The 10,576-nt window shown below is 41.9% G+C and overlaps 1 protein-coding gene across 2 annotated transcripts in view; it reads right to left on the bottom strand.

The window, feature by feature from the left end:
* Positions 1–4,216: 4,216 nt before the first annotated feature.
* The window catches only part of nat16 (N-acetyltransferase 16), a 47,811-nt gene continuing 41,451 nt past the window's right edge, over positions 4,217–10,576 (bottom strand). For both annotated transcript variants that reach the window (XM_038272857.1, XM_038272858.1), the window contains exon 5: positions 4,217–5,718. In XM_038272857.1, coding sequence (XP_038128785.1) covers positions 5,490–5,718 — 229 coding nt within the window. In that variant the 3' untranslated portion in view covers positions 4,217–5,489. The remainder of the gene's footprint in view (positions 5,719–10,576) is intronic.

Here is a 10,576-nt window from a genome sequence, read left to right as displayed (position 1 = left end):
GCTCATTTGCTTTATTTAATCGAGGGGGGGGGTCGATTATTATTATGAGGTGTGAGTCGATGATGTGAAGGAAGTTAGTAAACTACAGAAATGTTTTAAAAAGATGCAAAGAAAAGGAAGAAGCGTTTAATCAATCCCACCTGCAACAGGAGCAATCTACGCAGGAAACGGTGGGATGATGGTGATCTATGACAGGTCCAGGTACATTTCACAAGAACAAATACGCTCAAAAAGAAACTGTTTCCTTCCTTTTCCTTTGCTGGGGAAACAATCTTTACATTAATGTTCAGTATATAAAGGTTAAATTAGCAAATTCTTATTGAAAAAGACGAATAAAGATTGAATCTGTGCATAGAGTCAATCAAATGGGTGAATCTAAATAAAACAATCCTCCATCTAACATTTAACTTAATGATGGCAGCCATGTTCTCAAACAGCCAGGATGACAGAAGAAATGACCTTTAGAGTCATAGTAACTGTTATGAACTTACAGAGCTTATTTAAGATGGTTTTTAAAAATATCAAACAGTTTTTACAGCAATAGATAAGCGCTATTAAATCACTTTAAAACAGCAGAACCGCTAAAAACCAAGAAAAGAACCGTATGCTTAGCAGGAAAAGGCACACACCTCCATCACTTTGTCCTTCTGGCCCAAAGCTAACCTGACTCCCTTTTTCCTCCTTTTTTACCGTCGCCTCTAAAGGCGTCTGCGCAAAAATAAAACAGCAAAAAAAAAAAAAAATAAGTCGACTTTTTTTACATCGTAAAACAAACGTACATAGCAGGCGTCATCGTGTCTCTCTGGAATTGAAGAGATCCCGATTAGGACTTCATCGACGGTAGAAGAACGTTTTCAGTCGGCCTCTTTTGTTACGTTTGTTAAAAACGTTTAATTTAACATGAATATTTCTAAACTGAAAGCGCAGGAAAAAAAAGGATCCTGGGAATCAGCAGATCAGGAAGACGCTGGATTTGAAGTTGATGTGAAAATGATGGTGAACTGGGCGAAGGGGCCGTGGCTTTATGTTTGGTTTTATTTACAGGAGAGACGAACCGGCCGCTGGTTTTCTAAAAACAGACATTTCATGCGTCTGCCGTCTAATTCGAAAGTTAGCTATTTTTTTTTGTACAAGTTTTGCATCAAAGAGGTGGATGAATAATTTCAGTGTCAGAGATGTCTAAAGATGGGAATACAGTCTACGAGTTTTTGCCCTTTTTGGGACGATTTTCCAGTTGTGCGAGAATTGTTTGGATCGAGTTTCAGCCTCATCGTGCGTCCTACTTCGTGTCGTAAGGAGTGGCGATCAGCCTCTAATGACAACCTCCTGATCAGGTATCGTGGAGAAAATAAAACATGTTTAAAAGTATTGGTGGGTAAATCCTAGCCTGGTGAGACCATCCTGATCTTGCGAGCTTTCAAGGTTTCACTCGCTAATCAGTCTGGAGACTCTCCGTTGAAGAAAATTTGGAGCCGTTCACCAAACGAACGTCCAATCAGCGTTGGCTTTGAGGCGGGTTGAGGTGTGACGCAACGAGAAGCGCGACAGTTCAGTCTAAAGAACATGGCGGCTTCAGCCGATGAAACTAGCGTTAGCGTGGCTATCGAGCAAGTTTTATGGGAATTACAGAGTATTTCTTCACTGAAAGAAGAGCAAAACACTGCTCTGGAGGCTTTTCTCAGAGGGAAAGATGTTTTTGCTCTTCTCCCAACTGGTTTCAGCAAGAGTAGCCTGGCTTGTGGTTGTGTTTTCGTCGTCGCTCTGTTAGTACGTCATATGCTTCGTTGATCTGATTGGTTTATTTGGCCCGTCTATCACCAACATAGGCCAATCAGCTAACCAGTATTTTCGCCCCTTCCCAAAATTATTTCAACAGAAGGAGTCAGGTTAGGTAATTCCTGCTGTAGAAGCTGATTTACCAGAACCTCGACCACTGAGCAAAGAAGGAAGTTCTTCTTCCAGATTGCCGACTCTGAAAAGCGCCATCTCTCCAGTGGTGAACTTTCAAACTCTGCGGTTTTGTCGTACAGTTTGAGCTGTAACTGCGAATGATTGAAAATATCGTACAACATATGTCCGACTTTAGGGGCCAAGTCACGTAACGTACTTTAACCTCAGCCGGTCCCTCTGGTCACATGCGAAAGCATTCAGAGGAAATGATAGCGTGGCTCTTAAATGTTCTGCACAATAATAGTGTTTAGTTTTTTCTCTGTTTGTAAGGAAACAAAGTTCTTTGCGTAGATTTGCTTGAACAAAGTCATCATCTGAGGAACCATGTGATGCATAAGGAAACAAGGAAGAGCCGCAGACATGTGTCCATAAAGATCATGGATGTGAATCCATTGGGACGCTTCAGGCAAAGCAGAAATGGATCCTCCATGGTAGGAAGTAGAATTTACTGTTTGCTGGGTTAGTGAATGAATCATACTGGAGAAGCAGTGAGGTCCAGATAGGCAGATCTTCTCCAGCAGAGGAGTGTTAGGGCCGGGTTAGAGATTTATTTTTATTTTGAGAATAAAGTCGAAATATTAGGAGAATAAAGTCATCATTCATCAACCCGTTTCAGAAAGAAAGCTTGGAGCTCCACCCAGCAGATGACGGCCGACCAGCTCCACCAATCAGCAACCAGAGTCCACTTTGACATCCTGCCCAGTTTGATGCTGCTGCTAAAAGATTTCCTGATTTATCAAGATGTTAAAGTACTAGCCTCGTGAGACCATCCTGATCTCGCGAGCTTTCAAGGTTTCACTCTCAGATCAGTCTGGAGACTCTCCGTTAAAGAAAATTTGGGAATTACAGAGTATTTCTTCACTGAAAGAAGAGCAAAACACTGCTCTGGAGGCTTTTCTCAGAGGAAAAGATGTTTTTGCTCTTCTCCCCACTGGTTTCGGCAAGAGCTTGATCTATCAATTGGCTCCTCTTCGTCGTCGCTCTGTTAGTACGTCATATGCTTCGTTGATCTGATTGGTTTATTTGGCCCGTCTATCACCAACATAGGCCAATCAGCTAACCAGTATTTTCGCCCCTTCCCAAAATTACTTCAACGGAAGGTTTCCAGATGGATATGCGGAGCTAATCCATCTGGCGGAGTCAGGTTACTAAAGTACAACTTCTAATGATGCTCCACATTCCTCATTTTAAGGAAGAAAGGGCTTCTTGGAAGAATTATCCTAAAATACAACTTGTTTCTCATAATATTATGACTTTATTCTTGTAATTTTATGACTTTGTTCTCTTAATTTTACAGCTTTATTCTAGTAATATTGTGACTTTATTCTCGAAATAGAAAAAAATTATCTGTAGCCTGGCCCTGATACTCCGTCGTAGAAAAGAGAACTTAAAATGTGAAAAATAAAGATGGATGCCAAGTGGCGCTCTGAAAACAATCAGAACATCTACAGCAGCCTGGAGCACGTGGCTGGATAGATGAATAAGAACTGCCAGCAGGTGGCGACGGCGCACAACATGGTTTATTTCTGCTGATCAAACCTGGTGCAAAAATTCCCTACAGGCTCCAACAGGACAAAGTAAACACTATGAGGGGAATGAGGCTGTTTTTCTTTCTTATTGTGATAAAATGCAACTATTTTACCTTCATGATAAATAATTTGGTTGTTTGGATGATTTGCTGTCGATCACCTTAATGTCAGTGGATGTGGAAACTTTCCCCTTTAAAAAAAAACTAATGCAACAAACTAAAAGTGCAGAATCTGTTATTAATGTTGGTGTTTATCTGCAGCAGATCAGGGAGCATTCAGACAATAAGCAGAATGTTAGTGCCTTTAAAAAAATTATAATCTTTCCTTTTATCATTTAGATAAAAAATAAAAAGATGCATCTTTTAAGAATCATTTCTGCTGCAACAGTTTTAAAACAAAAAATGAAATAACTAAAACCGTCTTTGTTATTGAATTTTCTTTCAATCTTGAAAAAATTTTAATTTATTGGTCAAAGACGATTAATTATCAGATTAAAATCATCTTAATAAATAAGCAGCAAACTAAAACCACATTTCTCTATTCCCTGTTATTTTCCATTTTATTCGTCTGATTTTATATATATATATATATATATATATACAGTATATATGAACTTTTTGTTTATCTTAAAGTTTTAAAATGAATTTCAGTAAATTAAATCAAAACTGGATGATTCTGTGAAACTAGAAACTTTTGCTTAGAAAATGTTATTTGTTGCATTAAAAATAAAAATTGTCTTTTTTTCTTTCAGTTCTGTGATTGAGTTTTATTTTGAAAATCCCGTTTCTTTGTCAGTGAGCCTTGCAGAGAGACGCCTGCGATGCTGATTGGTTGACACGCCTGGATCTAACGGCTTCCTATTGGTCGCATTGTTTTCAGTCTTTTTTATCGTTTTAGTTCACGTCTGTTTTTTTATTTAACATTCTGTTGAAGGCTGGTTTAAAAAATGAATGTTGGATTTGAACTTTAGATCAAAGTTATCTTTGTGAACATTGTGTTTTTTTTTCTTGCATTAAACACAGGTTGCCATGCATTTATATCTACATATGGGGACCTCATTTAGCCTGCAGTTCTTGCCATCTTTGTGAGGACCCACACTCCTAAAGTTGGATTAGGGAAACGATGAGGTGGAGGCAATGCTCCATCTATCCAGACTAACAGAACAGGCAGATTATTTTAATGTTCCTTCCAAAGGAGATTAAATAAAAAAGGGATTAGTTTCTCTGCAATAATCTGAACTAAAGTTAGAACATAGATGAAGTTCTTGTTAACGGCGGATAGTTTCAGCCCATGTTCCGGTTAACCTGGTTAGAAGGAAGGAGGAGGAGCATCTGATCCGAGCAGATCAAAGCTTTAGATGTTTATATCAGAGAATCCTTTGATTCACATCCTGACTCTAGATATCGATGCTCACAGAAGAAAAAAAGGGAATCTCTTAAATCCTGAACTTTCCCAGCTTAGAAAACCTCCATGGTTTAGTTAAAGTGCCTTTAAACTTGTGCAGACGTCGCAACCCAACTCAGCCTTCCGACAAATAAAGGTTTAACAGAAAGAAGGTTTGAAATGAGGGGCTGAACTAGTTCTAGATTTCATTATTGCTACCAGAAAAACTAATCTTACAATTCATCCTTTAAAAGAAATAGAGCTAACCACAAATGCACTAAGTGAATAAGGTTGGTTATTGTCTGACACTATTGAGTCACTATGCTTCAGTTAGGTTGACATCACGCTAATGTTGATTCTCTCAGACTGATGATTGGAGGTTTCTATATTTACATGCAACAGATTTGATGCAAAGTCTAATTTAGAATAACCCAGCCCAAAAATATTGTGCTATTAGCCTGCAGGAAACTCTGTTGACGATGCTGAGTTAATCATCCACCTGTGAGCTAACTTTCCCTTCGTTAAAATATATCAGAATGTAAGTTTGTTAAAATATATTTTTCTTTCTGTCCAGAAATGATTCTTTTTTTCAGTGTTTGACTTCTATCAGTTTCCTCCTTCCCTGTTTTAGAGCAGGTCTGATTCCACCACGCATTGCTCGGTGTACTCCTTCACCAGCTCTACGTTCAAAGTGTTCTGGCAGAAATCAGCCATGGGCCTCCAAAGACCAGGATCCAGGAAGATCTGGCACATCACATGACCCTTCAGGCTGGCTGTGTGCTGCTGGAGGTGGCACAGGAACTGCTGCTGAGCCAGATCCAGATCTTTACCAAACATGTCAATATTCAGGTAATACCTGCGTGAGAAGAAAAGAAAACGTTACCCGGAGAAAAACAATCAGCTGGATGCTTTCTCATCAGTTTATTCTAGGTGGATATGGAAACTAATCATTATTCTAGTCTAAATCTGAAAAACAAATCGTATTCTATCCTACATTTCAGAAAGTGAAACTCTTCAAGCCTTTGTTTCTTATATTTTTTTGATAATTTTGGATGACAGGTAATGAAAAAGTCGTTTTCTGGTTAAATTAGGAGATCAGACAACAGCAGTGATAAACATCATTTATATGTTTTTATAAGAAACGGCTAAACAGAGCACAGAGGACCGCTGAAAGGAACACATGCACTGCAAAAAATGGAAATCTGTATGAGTTATTTTTGCTTAAATTGAGTGAATTTTGTCTTGAATTGAGGAGATAAGTGAGACACCTTGCCAATGCAACAAGACAATTTACATTTAAAATAAGAAAAAAACAATTGCCTTGTCTTATTTCAAGTGAATATTATCTAATTCTCTTATTTTAGGAGTAGAAATACTAATTCTATTGGCAAATCGTCTTATTTACCTACTAAAATTAAGGGTAAATGCACTTATTTTAAGACATTTTGTACTTATTTCTAGATGGTTTTTGCAGTGTGGCGACTTTCCCCCATAAAAACAGCCTGAGGTCGTCTTCAATGAGCCAACTCGGGTTTTATCGTATTTATTTTGGAACTAAAACAATGGTTTACGTTGCTTCTAACAACTAATAATGAAAATGATGAACGTGAAGATTCTCAGTCATCCAGGTCAGAGTCATTCTAAAAAAGTTAAAAATCAATCCTCTGGACTTTGTTTCCAAGTCTGAAGACGTTTCTCTTCCATCCAGGAAGCTTTTTCCATTCCAAATGTCAGAGATAGCGTTTAAAGCCTGGTTTTAGTTTAGAAAACATGCAAATAGAAACGGATGAACGGGTCCCCCCCTTTGGAATGGGGGTCGTTTGGCTTCTTTGTTAGCCTGCAATGCCCCATACCTGTCTATGTCTCTGAGGACACCCTTCTAAGAGACATGAAAGGGGGGTCGTTGACATTATGACTTCCTGGATGGAAGCAAAACGTCTTCAAACTTGGAATCAAAGTCCAGTAGATTGTTTTTAACTTTTGATTAAAATGATGAAAGCGTCCAACAATAACCCATCCTACTAATTGGCCAGCTAATACCAGGTAATCAGCAGGTATGACGACAGTCACCAGGTGGTTACCTGAGGCGTAGTGTTACCATACCTGTGTCGCCATAACAGATAACAGAAACATTGTGGAACTTTTTTAATTTTGTAAAACTTAAGGATGACTCAGCATGCCTTCATGACAAAAACGTTGGAAGACTTGATCAGTTTGCAAATTGATGTTGATAACCAGGGGCGGCGACGGTGCTATGGTAGTTAGCACCATCGCCTCTGAGCAGGAGGGTTCTGGGTTTGAGTCCTGGGAGAACCGGGACCTTTCTGCGTGTGGTTTGCATGTTCTCCCTGTGTCAGTGTGTGTTTTCTCTGCGTTCTCCAGATTCCTCCCACAGTCCAAAAACCTGCATGTTAGGTTGGTTGGAAATTCCGTTCCCTTAGGAGTGAGTTAGCGTGTTTGTTCGTCTTTCTGCGTCTCCGTGTGGCGCTGCGATGGACTGACCCGTCCAGGGTAACTTCAGACAACAAAGGCAACAATTGGTTTCAGGTCCAAGTCTCTACCGTGGCTCTCCTGGTCATTTTCACCTCTTCCGTCCTTTCTGTTCTTTGCTGTTGTTCATCATTCAAATGTTCTCCAGTTTCAGTCAGATTCCACCACCTGTCTCCATCAGGGCGTCCTGGAAGGTGGAGGATCTCCCTGGTCCAATGGCTTCAGCTTCCCTGTCCTGACCGTCCAATCACCCTTTGCTGCCTGACAACTGTGATTTAACCATGCTAGTCAAGGTATGGCTAATGCCAGCAGGAGCTGATTAACTATGGAGGAGCCTCTACTAAGACTCTGTGTCCGAACATCCACCCTAATCACTGCTTACGACATTTTAAATGAGTGTCCGAATGCCTAGTGGATGAAAAAATAGTGGACTCGAAATTTCCCACAATGCACCTTGAAAAGTAGTGATGATCCACGATATAGTGATGGAGGGATTTAGGGGTCAGGGTGGACAGACGGACGCCCTGACCCCGGATACTGGAAGACCTCCTGGGTCCTACTGGTTGGTTCTCAGCTTCAATCAGCATCACAGACAAAGGAGAGACAGGAGCAAAACTCTGGGATTAGGGTTACGAGCCGAGTCATCAGATGCCTCAGCAACCCTTTGCTTTCCAGGGCAGGGGTGCAGGAGTAGAGAGGGGGATCCATGGGAGGAGGCCTTGGAGGAGGCCCACCAGCTCCAGGCCTGCTCCTCTCTCTAACATCCTCCCTGTCACACTTCTCAGTCGAGACTTTGTGATTGAACACCATCCTGAATGCTAGCACGCCATCCTGAATGCTAGCACGCCATCCTGAATGCTAGCACGCCATCCTGAATGCTAGCACGCCATCCTGAATGCTAGCACGCCATCCTGAATGCTAGCACGCCATCCTGAGTGGTAGCATGCCATCCTGAATGCTAGCACGCCATCCTGAATGCTAGCACGCCATCCTGAATGCTAGCACACCATCCTGAATGCTAGCACGCCATCCTGAGTGGTAGCACGCCATCCTGAATGCTAGCACGCCATCCTGAATGCTAGCACGCCATCCTGAATGCTAGCACGCCATCCTGAATGCTAGCACGCCATCCTGAATGCTAGCACGCCAACCCGACTGCTAGCACGCCATCCTGAATGCTAGCACGCCATCCTGAGTGCTAGCACGCCATCCTGAGTGGTAGCACGCCATCCTGAATGCTAGCACACCATCCCGAATGCTAGCACGCCAACCCGACTGCTAGCACGCCATCCTGAATGCTAGCACACCATCCCGAATGCTAGCACGCCAACCCGACTGCTAGCACGCCATCCTGAATGCTAGCACGCCAACCCGACTGCTAGCACGCCATCCTGAATGCTAGCACGCCAACCCGACTGCTAGCACGCCATCCTGAATGCTAGCACACCATCCTGAATGCTAGCACGGCATCCTGAATGCTAGCACGCCATCCTGAATGCTAGCACGCCATCCTGAATGCTAGCACGCCATCCTGAATGCTAGCACGCCAACCCGAATGCTAGCACGCCATCCTGAATGCTAGCACACCATCCGAAATGCTAGCACACCATCCCGAATGCTAGCACGCCATCGCGAATGCTAGTACGCCATCCCGAATGCTAGTACGCCAACCCGAATGCTAGCACGCCATCCTGAATGCTAGCACGCCAACCCGAATGCTAGCACGCCATCCTGAATGCTACCACACCATCCCGAATGCTAGCACACCATCCCGAATGCTAGTACACCATCCCGAATGCTAGCACGCCAACCCGAATGCTAGGACACCATCCCGAATGCTAGAATGCCATCCCGAATGCTAGCACGCAGGTAGCCAACAGCACGCTCTACCAACTGGGCGGGACTCCAGCGAGACAGGAAGAGGTGGATTTCATAAATATATATATATAATGGCTGTTTGTCAAAGGGCTGTATTGTTAACAGCTTCAGTTCTCAGCAAATAGAGACTTTTTAATATGGTTGACCTCGTCTTTAAAGTTCAACACTGACACCTGGTGGACCCCCGACGCAACTGTAGACTAGGACGTCTCTTTGCAGATAATAATGCGAACCCACCTGATCCTAAAGAGACCGACCAGACCGGATTGGATTTATACGGCGCCACATGGCAGATTTCACCATGATGGTGAGCCGTTTAAACACGACACCAACAGCAAAGCAGACACTTTTAATTACTATGCTAATAACTGGTATAGTTCATTAGACGGTTGGTAAAAAATATATAATATGTTTCAAACCGCAATAAAGATCTTAAAGGAACGATTTATTTGAGTATTTTATATTTTACAATACGACTTGGAATTATGGGTAATCCAGAGCGTAGATTAAAACCATAACCATTACGTATAATGAGTTAGCGACGATGGAGACCAAAACGACGACTTAAGCGGATTCCAGAAAAGAAAAAGGAAAGAAGAACCGCTGGAAGATCGGAAATAACTTCCCAAAAATAAAGACGTTCTTTCAAAGAACCGAAGAGGGAGAGGAGGAGTAAAGATGGCGACCAGGAGAGGAATGGAGAGAGCGTGGGGGAGGGGGGGCTGTGAGCATCATGAGCCCGACTCATTTTACAGCAGAATATACTGGGGGGTGCGCCGTCACCAATGGCTCCGTTCAAGGTGAGCAGTCACTATTCTGCAGGTGTGATCATCTACTGCTGAGAATTGCAGACCTGTATCTTCTTGGCTGATTGGAGCCTTTTCCTGAATCTTTATCACCTGTTTTACTTCATATGGGGCCCAGATAATGCTGCTTATTGTTGGGGGGTTACGCCATGGCAACATGGCGGTAGGCTATTTATGTATTTCCCATTGGGACAGACTTACTGAGAAGCATCGCCCACTGCTGTCTGATCAAGGGTACTACCCACAACTCACAGATCATTTGTGTCAAAAGTGAAAATAAAAGCATAACTTGTAAAGTTGAATTTGTGACTCAGGTTCACTGATTCAACCCAGATTCAGTTGAATTCATTGATTTGTATTAATGTTAAGTAAAAAATATATAATATAATTCTTTCCTTATAAGATTTTAATAAACGTGTTGGAATTAGTTTTAGATGAACTGTAGCCAAACTGAATGGAAGACATTTGGATGGGAAACTCTAAGAACAAAATCTATGTCCTTGTTCTCAAGAACTTGAAGAGGTGTAACTTTTTTTAAAA

Source organism: Cyprinodon tularosa, unplaced genomic scaffold (genome assembly GCF_016077235.1).
Source record: "Cyprinodon tularosa strain WSP-4 unplaced genomic scaffold, ASM1607723v1 ctg843, whole genome shotgun sequence".
Taxonomy (NCBI): Eukaryota; Metazoa; Chordata; class Actinopteri; order Cyprinodontiformes; family Cyprinodontidae; genus Cyprinodon; species Cyprinodon tularosa.
The sequence above is the reverse complement of the archived record's forward strand: the minus strand, read 5'-3'. Positions and strand labels throughout refer to the sequence as shown.